Source organism: Crocodylus siamensis, chromosome 12 (assembly GCF_052110815.1).
Source record: "Crocodylus siamensis isolate JL-2025a chromosome 12, ASM5211081v1, whole genome shotgun sequence".
NCBI lineage: Eukaryota > Metazoa > Chordata > Crocodylia > Crocodylidae > Crocodylus > Crocodylus siamensis.
The window spans coordinates 26,323,857-26,340,914 of NC_143406.1; the positions used below are offsets into that span (position 1 = coordinate 26,323,857).

Below are 17,058 nucleotides of genomic sequence, written 5' to 3' on the forward strand. Positions count from 1 at the left end.
CGCTGCTCAGGCCATCAGCCTTGTCTATCAGGCCTGCCCTGCTTGCTCCAGCAGAGCTCCAGGCCTCCTTGGCTGCCAGAAGGGAATTGTCCTTCCAGCCTCAGCCTGGCTGTTTATAAAGGCCAGGCCCTGCCCCCTTCTGGTCAGTTGACCCAACTGGTTGTCTCGGCAACCCACACCTCTGCTGCCCTGGTGAGTGGCAGCTGAGCCCATATTACTGTTACCAGTAGCAGGCATCCTAGTGCCCTGCTACACTCATGATAGTGAGCTCTGCACTTTAATTACACGTTGTATGAAAAATAATTTCCTTTTGTTAGTTTTAAACTGACTACCTATTAGTTTAATTTTGTGACCCTTGGTTCTTGTACTGAGAGAGAGAGAGAGAGAGAGTAAATAATAAATATTTATTTTTGGTTTCTTGTTACCATTTAGTATTTTGTAAACCCCTGTCATGTCCCCCCTCAAGTGTCTCTTTTCTAAACTGAATAGGCGCAGCCTCTTTCATCTCTCCTCATACGGAAGCCCCTCCATACCACTAATGTCCTTATTCCACTCGTGTTCACATTCCCATCATGTCTCAAGAAACCTGGCTGATGTGAATTGTGTAGGGTTCATTCTTTCAGTGTCTATTGAGGATGCATTTGCCTATGTTCAGTTGCTTTTCTGGTAGTAGGCAAGAGCCTGTGTCACCAAGGGTTGCTGGGTGTGGTATGTGTAAAGTGTCCCCTGGTCCACGTGACACAGTGGTGCGTTCTTTTTCTTTCCCCGTGTGATCAGAACGCTCTTGCCGGGTGGTGGATTTCTGTCACAGTTCAGACTTTCCATCCGAGTGTACTGCTTCAGGAGAGTGATTTTATTGATAGGTATTTCTATGGCACTCATCACTGCAGCACTGGGGTTGGGAGCAGTGCTCTCTAAACACAGGCCAAAGAGTGGGAAGCTGCCAAAAGAATCCAGTGGCTGAATGCACATCTCTGAGAGAGGAGACTTCTGACTGGTCATACTCACACTTTGCAGGTCAACCTCTGGAGAGGGTGCCAGGGAAAACTTCCTGAACACCAAGCACTGGGACATCTCCACCCTTCTCCCATGCTTCCTGCATGGCGTATTAGGACAGGTACTGGAAGCCTGAGATTCAGAAAAGTGGAAGCCTGGTCTAGTAGGGTAGGCAGCAAATTGGTTTCTAGTCCTAGCCATGCTGCAAACCTGCTTGATCTTTGGCAAGTCATGCTGCTGCTGTTCCACTTTTTCTGCCTTCTATCTCTCCTGCCTGCATTGGGAGTACAGACTTTAGGGCAGAGTTGCAACCTTATGGTGCATACGTGCAGCACCTAGAACAGTAGGAGTTCAGTTGGGTTGAGGCCTCCATGTGCTATTGTTATACACACTCACCCGCTGGGTCCAACTGTGCCCTGAGCAGCTCTGCTGAGGGAAAGCACAGTTCGGCACCTGCAGGTTAAAGTGTCCAGGGTGGGCTTACTCCCATTGCTGACTCAGTGCACAGCCAGGGGTGAGTGGGGCACAGGATGACAGATTTATTTCACTACAGAGGCTTCTATAACAGCTAAAATTTTCCCTGTTCAGGAGCCTTTGAGCTTTTGTTTTTTTCCCTTTTTTTCCAGAGAAGTATTAGAAACAACCAGTTGCTTCAGTCTAGCTGCTGAGGCTGATTTTATACATGCTGCTGGGGGATTGCTCCATTGATTAGTATTCTGCCCAGTGGCTTCTCACTGTTTTGGAGGTAGCCTTAGCTATTGCCTGGCAACCACAACGTGGAAGTACAACACCAGCTCCAGAGTGCAAGCGTGCTCCTAGTATGCATGCACACTCATTTGCTCCTTCGCTCTCAGTTGCTGCTGCTGCTCACAGGCTGGTCCAAAGTAGGTGGCTGTATCGTCTCTGCCGAACCATCCTTGCCTTTGCTTTGAGTGAGGGAGAGTTGGAAAAGGAGAAAAGCAGAGAGAGCAAAGAGCCATCAGTAAAAGAGGAGAGGGTTTTTAGCAGTGGAACGACTGGGCTGGCTGAAGTTAAGGTTTGGTCTGTCTGTATGTCTTGCTTTCCCTCCCCTGCTCCCCATGCAGAGAGAAAGGGGTAACATAAGGTGTTGAGTCTGTTTGCTAGGCAGGTTGGTGCTGTAATTTATGTGTATATTTGCATGTGTGTGCATGCATGCGTCTGGCTATCCACATCTGCTGGTGGAAGTGCCATAGGACACCATGCTACCTTTCCCTTACCTCAGCCAATATGTGTTTGGGTCTGGTCTTTGCTGCTGGAGGGAAGTGCCCCCAGGTGCGTGACTCCCTACTGTTTGGCTTCTTTTGGGGCAAACTCTTGGTCTTAGGTTTGTTCCTTTTTCTCCAAGGTTTTGCCATGTCAGGAATGGGGCCCAGTCCAGAACAAAGGATTGCTGCAAGGTTGCTGTCTCTATCTGTCTAGTAACACCACTCTGGCAGTGGTGACTGCTGTCTTTCACACTGGGGCTGGGCATCCCCATGGAAAGGAAGGGATTGGCATAGATCCACTTCTACTATGTCCCATTATCAGCCTTCCTTGGTGGCTAGGAGGGGTCAGCTTGTGCAAAACCATGGGCCGTTTATTTATATCCACTACACCTACAAACACACAATAGGACACACTTCCCCACCTGCTTTTTCCTCTCCTTCACAGACATGCTCTGTCACACTCAAAGAAGAATCAGCAGTAGGTTAGCACTAGTCTCTCATCACAAGGGAGATTTTGCATGTGTACAAACCCAGGGCCTTTCTGAGCTTTTCCCGCAGCATTTCCTTCTGAAAGACTGAGGCAGGCTGAGCTCGCTTGGGAAACATAGAGCTGTGAGTCACAGAGCAGGTGGTTTGCCATTCCCTCTAATTTTTAGTAAACTGTGTTGTTGATGAGATAACAGGAGGTCAGCTGCACTTGGAAAACAAGAGCACATGGGAAATTTGCCCCATGCCAGACCATCTCTGATGCCCATTCGCAGATCTCTGCTTGAGGTTTGATACAGTTGATTTGAGATGAAACAATTTCATGGTTAAGTCACCAAATGGGGCTTGAGAGACTTGGGTTCATTCCCATGCTCTGCTACAAATTTGTTGTGGGACTTTGGGCATGTTTCTCATCTTGCATCTGACTCGCTTCACTGTCTGCAGAATTCACCCTGTGCCTCACTTACTGACCTTACAGAGGGCTGTACATAGGAAAGTTAGAAGGTGTCTTTATTAGCCAGTGATTCAAATAGCACTGAGTGCCTTGGTCCTGGTGGCTTTTCTGCTTATCTGAATGCAGAGGTTGTGAGACCTGTCCCTCTGCCCAATGTGTTGGCAAGCATTGGCAATAGTGCTGATCATCAGAGTCCCCTATTCATTCTCAGACTCCTGCCACAAGGACCTTAGCAACACAACCTGCCTTGGCGAAACTTGTCTGTTCCCACTTAAGACTACCCACAAGGGAGTCAATCCATGATGTTTGTCATGAGAACACATCTCCATTCAGGGCAGGACTGAAACACCTGCCCATTTCACACAGGTTGGGATGGAGCTCTTGGGCAGTTGGTTTTTAGCTGCTTGTGGCAATGGCCAAGTTTGAACTCACAGCCTGGAAGTAAAAGACTTAAAGAAATATTTGTATTTTTTGTCTTTCAGAGCCTGGGGTCAGCAGACAAGAAGGACTTTTACCAACAAAAGTAAGTGCCAGTGGCCTGTGTGTATATGTGTACATGCATCTGAGTGGAAATTCACTGTTGCTGCATATTATTGAGAAAAATACTGTATCTTGCTAAGATTAGATATTTCAGTGGATAAGAATAGCTTCTGCAATTATACTAGCTATGCTAACACTGGAAGGGTTGTCAATCATTTTGCTCCAGGGCTTATGCAAATAACTAGATCAGGTCAGGAAAAATCAAGGCTGTTCTACCTAGCGTCGAGGATAGGGCTGGTACCAGTCACCCTAGGAGGTAGAGACCGTCAAGATGACCTTTGCCACCTCTTCTCTCCACTCTGAATTTGCAGTGAGCACAGGTTGGCTGACCTGAAGAGCCTGGTGTTTTGGTTTGGTTTAATGTTGTAGTTGGCTGGTCTTGGGTCTTGGAGCAGATCTTCAGCTGCCTGTGCTTTGATGCAGTTGCTTTCTCTGTTGCAAACTGTGCATGTAGGACGAATATCCATGGTGGTGATATTAAGGAAGGAGGGTTCTGTGGAACCACTTTATCAATGGTCAGAGGGGTAATTAGCCATGGGAATCTGAAGTCAAGCCAAAGGCAGGGTAGTATAGCACCTTAGAGACTAACTGGTTCCCTCCTGAGGCAGGAGCTTTCATAGGCAACATCCTACTTTGTCTGAAGTTGTCTATGAAAGCTCCTGCATCTCTGAACCAGTTAGTTTCTAAGGTGCCACCCAGCCTAGCCTTCTGCTTTTATCAATGGTCATTACCCCACTAGACCATTAACAGAGTATGTGGTTGGCAACACATCATGTTCTCTGACGACATGGACCTTTGTTCTAAGTCAGCTATAGCAAGCCTTTTGTCATAGAAAAAGTAAAGCACATGAAACATTTTCAATCTATGGTACCCTTATTAAAATACAAGCAAAGGCCTTGCTCTTACAGGATTTGCGATTACAACACCAAACACACGCTGCATGTAGCTGAAAGGCACCTTTACACCTGTGGGATGTGAATGCTTCTGTGTTTGAAATACAGCAATGTGATCTTTGGATAAGAGCAACCTCTCTTAAAACCTGGAGATACAATTACAGATTTAGGTCCTGACTGTGAGGGAGCTGTTCCTGTAAGCCTGCAGCTTTGCAATGTCAAGCATGTATTTGTGTGCAGACAGTCAATTGGTGCTCAGCACTCTTTGCTTTTTTCATAATGTTCTGGTCCTGTCCCTGCTGGGGGGGAAAAATGAAAAATCATTGGACAGTGAGGGTTTTTCTAATCTTCTGAAATAAAGGGTGTTGATGTGACTTTTACTGTCTGAGTACCTGTTCCAAGAGCTGTGGAAAGGTGTTGTAAATTTTTGGAATAGCAGTGGGGTTCTCTCTCTGGGGGATGGGACTTGGGAGGAACAGGCTTTAAAAAATGGAAACATTCTTCTGTTCTTCATGTCTTATGGTTGTTTTTCAAAGAGCATATCCACAAAGTTCCTTTTCAGCACAGCGTATGAAATGTGTACTGAGCACAAGTCGGCACTGCCTTGTCTGATTTTATTCTTAGCATCAGAGTAGATGTCTTCACAGTTCTATGGGGATCTGAGGCTCCATGACAGAGTATCTCATTGCAAGTACCTGTTTCCAGTTCAAGATGCATTCTGTAAGTGTTGGTATGTAGGACTGTGTATAGTTTTCAAATGTCTGAATCTGTCTCTATCTTTATCTGACTATTTGTGTGTAGTTTTCAAATGCATCTGTCTGTGTATGAATGTATATAAGTATTTCTATTGTTACCAAGATTTTCAAACAGAAATACTTTACACCAGGCTAGTAAACACCAGGAAGTTTTGATCCTCTTGCTTGAGGACATACACTGTTCATCAGTTTTAGATGGTCAGGAAGAACTGTTGGGGTCTTAGTGTTTTGAAAACCAGGTCACTCAAGATGCCTACATGACATGCAGATTTCTAGTAGCTCAGGACCAATCATTAGGGAATTATGATCCCATCCTAGACAAAACTAAGCAATATGAAGCCCCCAGTGGCTGAGAACTTAAAAGAACTTAAAAGAACTTTGTAGCCTTATTAGTGATCCTCTGGGGTCTTGTGGCTCCTGGCAGACATTAAATTGGGATCTGAGGAATTTTATGCCTCATCCCACAAATCATGTGTCCTGTCATGCCAGACAAGCCTGGCAGGATGTGTGATATCTAGGATGGGGCATAACATTTTTCAAATCCTAGTTGTGTGACTGCCAGGGCTGAAGCAGATTCTGAGGCTGCCCCTGATCCTATTTCCCAGCTTGTAGGGCTGCCTGATGACAACAATCAGCTGATGGTCAGTGTCAGGACCAGGGCAGTTCCAGGCCCAGCTCAAGACCCAGGGCTGTCCTGTTTCTGAACCTTGGGATAAGGCTGGGAGCAGCCCTGAGACGGGACTATTCTGGTCTTAATGCTGACAAATAGTTTATTGCCCCTCCATTGTCTGTGTCTAGAACACATGCTGCACATTCAATTTAAGGTACCATAAAACCGGTTACAAAGATGTTCCACAGTATATGTTGAATATCTCTGTGACTGGTTTGCCATTTTATCATGCCATAAATTGGCTGAATGTCTGACATGTCACAGGTCATGGTATAATTTACAAACACTTTAATTGTATCATATATGTGATGTCCAACAGGGGCCTATGATATATATTTGCATGGATAGCATGAGTTTTGATATTGGTAAAGTTTTGAGTAGTTCAGATACCCCTCTGTCACCTGAGGTTCTTATGACACTATGTTTGTCAGAAATGTGAAGATGGACATTGAGATTCCTTATAAATGAAGGGCCTAATAATGGCAGGCCACCTCAAAATCCCACCCTGTAGGAGAACCAAAAGAAAATTAGAGTGTTCCCTATAGATTGTTCCATGAGGTCTGTTTACCTGCCTTAGGGTCTGGTTTTTCCCAGCACACTAAAGTCATAAAATCATGGACCTGTCTAGTACACTACATGGCAGGGCTTGTAAGGGCCAGGCCTTTTCTTGTGAGAGGTTTGGTGTGTCATTACTGCTTCCCAAGCACCCTCCATTCCCAGGGCAGTATTATTCCATCAGGAGCTCTGACTTGACTGATTTTTTTTTTTTTTTTCCTCCATAAACCTGGCTTAAATTCTGACCATTTTAGAAGCTTTTGCCTATATGTGTAAAGAACTCTTGGTTACAGAACGATTTATCCTTTGCTCTGTTTCCTGTCTGACCAACAATTCCCTAAAAGCTGCATCTTACCATGTGCAAAGAAATAATACAAAGGAGCCTTCATCTGAGGAAGAGAGGATTATACAACTTCCCTAATGTGCTGTTTCTGCAGTTTAACTCCTACTTTCCATTTCTAAGCTAAGGGGGTTATCCGACCCTTAGTTCAGCTTCATGACTGGTATAAGAACATCCTTGTTTGGCTGAATGCATTGTGAAGTTAGACTGACCTAGCCAATCCCAATGCAGATAATTGGAGTTAATTTGCTTCCTGCCATCCTAGTTAAGATTCTTTAAGTGTTGTTCTGGAGCTTATGTGACACACAAATAAAGCCCCATTTGACAGGTACAGCTTGATGGTGGTGACAAGTTGCCCTGTGCCATTGCTGCTGTCTAGTTTGACCTTTTCAACCTTTAGCTGCCACTGGCATTTTTGCTGCCTCTGTGGCAAAGCAGTTGTCTGGTCCTACAACTCTGTGCCATACAGGCCTGACTCTGTGCTCTTACTGATGTCAATGTGAGCTGAAGGTGCTAACCGCTTGAGATGAAGGGCTCATCACCTGATAGGTTTGGAACCTTTGTGCTAGAATAGATGCACACTTTTCAGTAGTCCCTGCCACAGACAAGCGCACACACACTGCTACACAAATCCTTCTCTCTAATACTTACCCTATACTGGTTTTCTACGCAGAACTTCCATGGACAGCTACAAGGAACCTCATGCAGAAGAACAGCATTTGTGTAGCATGTTTTTACCTAAGGATCCCCCACATTTGTGTAGCATCTTTCTACCCAAGAATCCGGCATGCTCATGCCCATGAACTCTGGAGTTTAGACTGGAGAGAAGAATTCAGACCTAAATCTGCATGCTTAGGAACAAAACCTTTAAAATGGTGCCCCATAAGCACTTACCTCTTCTTTTCTAAGACAGATTCAAGCTCTAGAAAGTATTACTAGTTGTAGTTAACTTTTGGAGCCAGGGCTGCAAATTGCAGCTGCTTTCTGTGGTTCTCACTTTTAGCTTCTATCATTGTATTTTACAGTCATAGATTCTTCACCATGAAAATCAAGTTTTTTATTTAATCATCCTTGTTCTAATAAAGAACTGACCTCTACTTCTTTCTTTTTTCCATGTTACCAAATGTCTGTCTTCATTTGCATTATAGTAAAGTCAGCATCCTCTGTATTAAATGCTGTGCAGACATATTTTCCAAAGTGTTTCTCATTTGTTTATCTCCATTCCCATTTAATGTGAAAAATTCCTATAAACTTCACTGGACAAGAATGACACCCATCCTGAGTACTTCAGAGGTTTCCAGCTGTAATTTAAAAATGCCCCAGGTATTAGTGTGTGCCTCAGTCCCTTGGGGAGAACTATTGAGCTCTTAATCCCAGACAGGTTTTCCTGAAATTCATCCTATATTTTTGTTTTTCTTAAGTTTATGCAAACTAGCTATACCAACTCTTGTACCAACCAGCCTTGTAAGTAATTCCTTCTTCCTTTGGCAATCATTTCTATCAGAATTTCTGATGAAATAATCATTGTAGAATATTAGTGTAACCTAACATGTTATGATATTAGATTGTTAGAATATAAGATACTAGAAAGAATTTCTTCCTATGAGGGTGGTTAAGCACTGGACCAAAGTACCTAGAGAGGTTGTGGAATCTCTGGTATTGGAAGTGTTTAAGATCAGATTAGATAGACTTGTGTCTTAATGATGGTTTAGGCATAGATGTTCCTTTCTTAAGGAGGGGAGATTGGATTAGATGGCCTTCTTAACACCTTTTCTTGTGGTTCTTAGAATCCCTCTTTCCTTAGGCAGAGCACTGTTTTAGAGAGTACTTGGTTCTAAGTCTCTAAGGTGCCATCCTGCCCTGATTTTTTGCCTGCCTTCAGGCAACATTACTAACTACTTCTCTTTTTCCTTAGTTGCTGTTTGATGAAAATGTTAAACAGTAGTAGGCCCTTTTCTTAGTGTCCTGTTCATTACCCACTGATGCTAGTAAAATAGCTTCCATCTTTGTCTATTCACCTAATTGTCTTTTTGTTATGATACTAATCCTTCTGAATCAGATATCCTTCCAGACATATGAGTGGATCTAGAATTTTGAGAAGGCAGTGTAGATGGTGAGGTACATCATCACATAGAAAATAACAACTTATATGTTTCTCCAGTTAAAAATAGACTAAAAGATTTACTAATGTGCTAGGGGTCTAAGGCTGTATTTTTCAGTTTAAGATTTAAGCAAAATCAAATATAACTTTGTTGGAGTGAGTTAAAAACAATCTTCAGGGCTGTGGAATAGGACCTTCATTACCAGGAGCAGCTAATATCAGAATTGCAGAGCAAAGGATAGTTTGATTGGTGGAACACCAAGACCATTAGAAAGAAGAGAGGTTCATTAATGCCTGTGGAATGAAGAGGTTAGAGGGGATCACATAGATGATAATGAACCCTATAGTCAATTGACTTCTTCAGCACTGCCTGACTAGAAATGATGCTGCCACTGCTAGGTAAGTTTTAAACTTTGGGTGGAGCAGGAATTGAAGGGTGCTTACAAATATACCAATATGCCACCCCAGATCTGCCCCTGCTATGACTGTACTGCCACCACTGCTTATCTCTGTGGCAGCATGGAGAAATACTTACAGCTGGTACTTGTGCCCACAGTGGCACAGGGAGCGTGCCCACAGCTGATGCCCCCCCAGCCACTGAATGCCCCCAAAGTCCCACATCTGTGGGCCAGATCCAGTGGCTCCATGGGCTGGTTCTGGCCTGCAGGTTGTAGATTGCCATCCCTTCACCTAGGGTATTAAAACTGTACCTGAACCTTTGGCCTAAAATGATGTCAGCTCCTGTTCCTGAGGATCCTCTGTTTCTTAGATGCTTTGACTTTTTTTTATAGTTAAGTTGCTTAAGATTTTTATTATTATAAATTCATTTCAACCAAAATTTTCTTCTGACATCTTTTGAAACCCCATTCCTGTATAGCTACAGGTAAATAATATAAAGCAAAAAGACAGTATCTATGGGCAAGGGAATCCTAAGTGACCAATTGGTTATCTTGAGTCTTTAGGTGCTTACAGATGCATAGATGTATCTGGTAGACTTCATGGGAGTGCAGCAGATTAGGATTCTAACTTCCATAGACTCTTAGTGGGAGTTAAGTGCGTTAAGCGCTGAAGTTCTTTTGAAACTAAAGTTCTTATGACACTAAACTTTGGGGCACAGCGTCCACACCTGAAGACAGGCTAGTGATCCAGGCTGACTTGGATAAGCTTAGTAAGCGAGCAGACACAAACCTGATAACGTTCAGTACTCCACCTTGGAGGGTGGGGGAAAAAAACCCCGTGGCATACTTACAGGCTCGGCAACACTACACTTGCTAGCACCATGGCTGAAAGAGACTTGGGGGTCATGACTGACCACAAGATGAACGTGAGCCATCAATGTGATGTCACAGCTGGTAAAGCAAACAAAACCCTGGCTTGCATCCATGGATGCTTCTCAAGTAAATCTCAGGATGTCATCCTCCCGCTGTACTCTGCCTTGGTGAGGCCACAACTGAAGTACTGCATCCAATTCTGGGCTCCACAATTCAAGAAGGATGTTGAGAAGCTTGAGAGAGAGTCCAGAGGAGAGCCACGTGCATGATCCGAGGGCAAGAAAATAGGCCCTATGAAGAGAGGCTGAGAGCCATGGGACTCTTCAGTCTGGAAAAGTGCAGGCTCAGTGGGGACCTGGTGGCTACCTATAATTACACAAGGGGAGTTCATCAGGATCTGGGAGAACGTCTGTTCACAAGCGCGCCCCAAGGAAAAACAAGACCAACAATCATAAACTCCTACAAGACCATTTTAGGCTGGACATAAGAAAAAAATTCTTTACTGTCTGAGCCCCCAAGACCTGGAATAGACTCCCCCCGGGTGTGGTGCAGGCACCTACTCTGGACTTACTCAAGAAACACTTGGATGCTTATCTTGCTGGGGGTTCTTTGACCATAGCTGACTTCTGCCCCTGGGGCAGTGGGCTGGACTTGATCTTCAAGGTCCCTTCCAGCCCTAACATCTATGAATCTGGAAATCCAGCTAAACACCCATGTACATTTTTGGTGCCCAAGTACCAATGTGAATCTGGCCCTTTGTCCTTGCTCCCCAATCCTGTCATCATGGCCATGCAACCACACTCATGTTTAATTCCCTGTACAGATGCCCGCCAACATTCTGGTTCCAATTTTGGACTTATCACTGAGTATCCAGAGATCTGTTACTTCATCTGTCCTGTGTGGTACTGGTTTTTGGTCTTCCTCTCCTCCAGAAAGGGTATGCGGGTCTTAAATTAAAAGCTCTTTTGGAAGGGAATATTCCTTAGCTTGTTCTGTAAAATTAATGTGTATTATTTATATAAGCAATTAAGAATATTCTCTGAGAGTTATGACATTGGTAAGAATATTATAATCACAGTTGTCAGTGTAATTCACACAGTAAGTAAGATCCAGGCAGACACTGGCTTGCTTTCATGGAAATGAACTGCACTGGCATTTGGTTGACCGAATTAACATATTCTTAAATCTACTGTAAACTATGAACCATATATGTATGTCTGTATTCTTCCATATGTGGTCTCAAATCTCTGTACTTCTTGGGTAAGAGAGTTTTCCAGAGTAAATGTTTCAGTGGCTAATCAAATTCAAGTAATTTTTTTGCAGTTTAATATGCAAAGAGGGAAGAACACTGACTTGTTATTAGGAGACCAGGCATCAGAACTCCTAGATTCTCTTTTTCATCTTAAGAAAGGAATATATGTACTGATCAGAGCAGGAACTAGGAAGTGAAACTCCTGGGTTTTCATTTCTCTGTTTGCCACCAATTCACCTTGTGACCTTGATCTACTCACTTAAACATACAGTACTGTCCTTGCCACTTCCATAACACAGGATGTGGCAGTGCAGTGCAAAGCTTAGTTACAATCAGCAAAGCACTTTGGGATCCTGGAAGCTGCTATAGGAGTGTTAAGTATCAGTATAAATCTGTCCAGTGTTCCAAATAACAACTTCTGGGAAGGATGTGCCAACTCAGATTTATAAGCCCTGCATCTTGCTAAGAAAAAAAAAAATCCACATATCAATTTCATTTGCAGTGTAGAGCCCCTCTTTGCATTAAGATTAAGGGTCATCACTGTTCATTTTCTCCACTGAAACCTTATATACTGTCCTCATCTTTAGCTGCAACTCAGAAGGTGTGCAAAACCATCTAAGTAAAACACCCCCACTTATGAGGGGGTTTTTTGTGGGGGGGAGTTGCCTTGCAGTATTCATTAGTTCATTGTTGGTCTCTGTTGTTAACTGATTTTTCACCTGCCTTTTTAAGGTAGAATGTTTGTTCCAAGGCTAGGCAAGGTTCTTTGGATAGATGTGGTATCTTTTATTAGACCAACAAAATAGTTGGAAAAAAGTTCTTTGCAAACTTTCAGGCACAACTCAGAAGAACAGCAGAGTCTCCCAATGCCTGAAGAAGGGTGTTTTGTGCCCGAAAGCTTTCAAAGAACTTTTTTCCAACTATTTAGTTGGTCTAAGAAAAGATATTATTACATCTACTCAAAGAACCTTGCCTGCCTATGTCCTTAGACCAACACGGCCACAACCAACAACCCTGTTCCAAGGCTAAGAGCTTTCCACTCCAACTTGCAGCCAAGAGTGAAGATTTAAGACTGAATTTTTATATTCTACCGTTGTAGCATTTTAAAGGTTGTAAGTACTTATACCCTGGACACATTAAAGGTTGTCATAGCAACCCTGATGTGTCTGTGAGGGACATTGCTCTCAATTTCTGCTTTAACTTAGACTTATTATAATAATAATAGCGATAATACACAAATCCCAGATTTGACTTTGATCACGGTGATTGAGAACAGTCAGCAGAGGCATTGATTCACTTAAGCTGAATCAACTCTGCAAACTTATCTGCCGCTCTTATTGGTAGAGCACCAAGGACCAGGGGTGAGGGAGCACAGGGGAAGGAAAAGTGGAATGGGATATGTTATGAACTGGAAGGGAAGGCAGCAAGGGGAGGAGAAACAGTGAAGCACAGAGGATAAGCAGGGAAAGGCAGCATGAGAGGAAGGGCAGTCTTGAAAGACCTGAGTTCTGTTCGGTTCCCAGCTCTATCATAGACTTTGTGTGTGGCATCAGATGAGTGTAAATCTCCCTGGGCCTCATCTACAAAATGGGGATAACAACCCTTCCTTTCTCCTGTCTTCCTGATCTCAAGAGGCAATGATGTCACCCTCTCTGTCTCACACAACGTACATAGTCTCCTTCCCAGCCTGTCTTTCTTCCCCTTAATGCCAGTCTCCAGTCCCCCCACCTCCAGCTCCTTGTACCAGTCTGATCTCCCCACCACATATACTCTTGCCCCTTCACCACTTGGAGAGCGGGCATGATAGACTGCAGGTGTAGTTAAAGGAAAGGATTTGGGTCCATAATGGTAGGTAATGAATAGATTAGAGAGTGGACAGAAGATGCAGGTGGGAGAAGGGGAAGGGACGAACTGTCCTTGCCAGTGGGGTATCACTTTCCCTCGGATCCCAGCGTTGTCTACAGCCAATTTCCTCTACAGTCAAGCAGTTGACTCGTCAGCACCTAAGGTTATTAAGTAAAGAAGTTTACGATGCCGGTCAGGGTATCCTAGCAGCAGGGCTCTAGCCATCAAAAGTTTATAGCTGGCTTAAGAGCTATTTCACTGGGTTCTGGCCAATAGACATGGAGTCTGAGTTACAAGGAGATTGAGGGATTTTTACAAGTCACTGAGCACTGGGAATAGAAAGAAATCCCTAATAGGCACCTCTGAGAAGTGACATGGATTCAATAGCTGCTCACAGCAACAGTGCTGGTTACTGTTTGGAGTTGGCTTCTAGAAGCTGGACAAGGCAGAACAAAGATTGGCACAGGGAATATATGGATGGGCACAGTTGGCTGATTGGACTGTTACTAAAACACTACAGGTAGGATGTTGCCATAAAGAGGTCATCAGGGAATATAGTGGCTTGTGTTGGAATGGTGGGAGGGGAGCAGCTGCTTTTCTTAAAGTTGCAAAAAGCCTTTGTGATGTATTACGCTTCAGACTGAGATTGTCTGGCCTCTGCTCAGAACGGACATTCTAGCTGTGGGGAGGGGGAGCGGGCATACCTCCCATAGGCATCCCTTGAGGGCATGCTCAGCACAGAGGAATCTCCATCATATGGAGTGCTGGCAGAGACATGTCCTGCAAGTCCACCCCCAGAGCCTATGGCAGGAGTGAGTTGGGTGTAGGATAGGGAGGGAAACAGGCTAGAGAACAGTGTGTTCCAGCTCGCTCCAGCTGATATGGCATCTCTTAGCTTGCATGAACCAATGAGTTAGTGCAAGGGTAGACTCCTGCCTAAGGTGCTGTAACTTGTACATGGTTTGCCCAGGAGCAAAGACCCCAGGAGCTGCTGTAACCAGGTTCCTAACAGCGTCGCCTGCCCTGCACACTGAGTACAACATTAAATCCGCTCCTTTGTATAGACAGCAACCTGGGCAAGGTTGTAGCATTTGTCTGCAGTACTGCACAGGGCAGAGGGAGCCTAAGGCTCACCCAGCATGCCCTGGTTCACACGTAGGGCATGTTCCTTCTATACCATCCTTCTCCGATAATAGATGCAAGGAATGTGGCCATAGCTCCAAGTGGCTCCGTCTCCTTTGGAATGATTTTGTGCCTCTGAGGGCACTTCCTGGATTCTACTAAGCATAGCAGAAGAACATGAAGCAGAAAACATGAGGAAGGTGATCTGAAGGACACATAAAGCAAAAAGTATTAGGCCTAGATCTGTGGTATCTTATGGGAAGAGCCATGTCTCTCAGGTGGGGCAAACTCATAGTGCAGTTTGATTTTGGAGCTGGGAAAGCAAGAAGATTAATTTAGCCAAAGCAGTGAGCTCACTAAGCCAGTGTGCCAGCAGCCTCATATTTTACTACCTATGTAATGATCCTGGAATGAGCAGCCTATCATCCCCCTGTTCACAGTTGGCGGTTTCTGCTGCCGTTCCCTGCCTACCCATGAACAGATACATGCTGAGGTGTCATTCATCCAACAGCACTTAAGCCAACTTCTCCCATCAGCTGCTTCTCATCTCAGCATATGATAGAGGCATTTTATGGAGGAATCTTGGCTCATTCCATGCTTCTTATCCCTTCACCACAGACAAGCAAGTTAAAATTTTTCCTGAGTCTTGCTTTTCCTGCCAAATTTAAGAATGTTTTCTATCATGTCAGGTTCTGTGGACAAAGTCCAATCTCTGGGCCATGAGTTGAATCTACATGGGACAAAGGCCCGATGCTGCCTCACTGCCTAGGGCCTGAGTTCTGCTGTGGAGAGTTGACTTTGGGTTGACTACCAACATTGGATGTAATACTGTAACCTCTTTGGGGCAGGGAGCCTCCTTCTCTTATGTGTTGCAGACTGTCTTGCTCAGTGGGGTCTGATTAGTGACTAGGGCTGCTATGTGCTCCTTTAGTCCTGGCCCATTGAAGTCAATGGCAAAACTCCAGTTGGCTTCACTGGGGTCAGGGTTTAATTTCTTGTCCATAAATGACCCAGATCCCATGGTGGATGGAATATCCATTGCAATTTAACTCTGTATTACTGTACTTCCTAAGCCTGGACCAATCTCTATATGACCAGCGGCCCCTACTCTGGCCAGAACAATTACATCCCAACAAGGGCCCATCCTGGACAAATTTAACGAAATAAAGTTTTATGTTTTACTTGTTTCTTTAAAGTTGTTAACGTGTTAAGTGAAATTGCAATATGAGGCTTTTACTGCAATTGTTGTCATAGAAACACAGCGGGGTTCCCCCCCCCACTTTTAACCTGTGCAGCTTTTTCTGTAAGCTCAGTTTCAATCCAATTAAAAAAAAAAAAACCCTACTTGGCCTGATTGTGAGTATCAGCCACTGCCACAATTTGGACCAAATAACTCTAGATTTTTCTCTGGTTTTTAACTTAATTTTGTGTGTGTGTGTGAATTCAGTGCCAGTCTGACAGCTCAAAGGACTGCACATCACTACAGCAGTTTTAGCACACATTTCTGTCTGTGTCCTGTACCTAGGTCTACCCTTCTCTGGGGAGACTCTCCAGAAAAAAAGAGAAAAATTAATTCACCATAGACTATTCAGGCCTTGACCTAACTTCGAAGACAGGACCCAGTTGTGTTGATGGTCATGATGTATTTTCCTGTCTGCTAGAAGCAGACATTTAGCACCAAGTCATTCACCTGCTGTAGGTTGCTGAACAGCCATCTGATAATAGTATTTGGTCACCAACAACAGAGACTGTATATGAACAGGCAGCCCAGAAGTGCCAGGCTCTGGCATTCATTACCAACCCCTGAGTTATGTAGACTTCCAGTTCCTTTCAGAACTATTCCTACAGTCAAGCGGTGTGAGAGAAGCAGTGCTGAATGAAAATAGAAAATAAATTGCTGTTTCATCCCAGGAATAGGGCATCCATTCAGAGCAGAATGGAAATGCATTGTTTGGAACCATGTGAGGGAAACGCACAGTTGAATGAAGATGGCATCTCAATGTCCTGTCACTCACAAGGGAGCTAAAGTCCACAGGTGAAGCAGTTGAGACCCCTGCTATTCCCCCCCACTGATTTGAATTGGTGACTAAATTTCTTTGCTATAAGGGAGGATGATCCCGCCAGCTAAGAGCTGAGCACAACAAAGAAACCACCTATACACCAGCTGCAGTCCTTTCACATTTCTAAACTCTGAATTAATCATAAAAAGGGAATCAAGCGTAGGAAGATGGACATTTTTGAACAAAATAACTGAGGCTGCCTTCTCCTTAAAACTAGAGAGCAAAGTGTTTGATATAATGAGTCAACACAGAGATGATTTTGGCATGGGAGATAATGCTCACACACACACTGATAATCACACCCACGCCCCCAAAGGGCCATGAGGCTCAGCGTGAAGAAATGTGTTCAGATATTATCTGAGCTGAGCTATCAACACAGTAGTTAAGGAAGAATGAGAAATACTATTTAGAAGAGGTTTGTCCAGCTCAGGCTGTTTCCACTGTGGCTGCTGTGCTTGCAAAATAAGATCACATGGGAGTTCCCCTGAGTAG

At 44.2% G+C, this 17,058-nt stretch overlaps 1 protein-coding gene across 3 annotated transcripts in view; it reads left to right on the forward strand.

Moving 5' to 3' along the window:
* LOC149854818 (ankyrin repeat and fibronectin type-III domain-containing protein 1-like) overlaps positions 1-17,058 on the forward strand; it is a 596,514-nt gene that overhangs the window by 440,805 nt on the left and 138,651 nt on the right. For all 3 annotated transcript variants that reach the window (XM_090023526.1, XM_090023527.1, XM_090023525.1), the window contains one exon: positions 3,645-3,685. In XM_090023526.1, the coding sequence (XP_089879652.1) occupies positions 3,645-3,685 (41 nt within the window). The remainder of the gene's footprint in view (positions 1-3,644; positions 3,686-17,058) is intronic.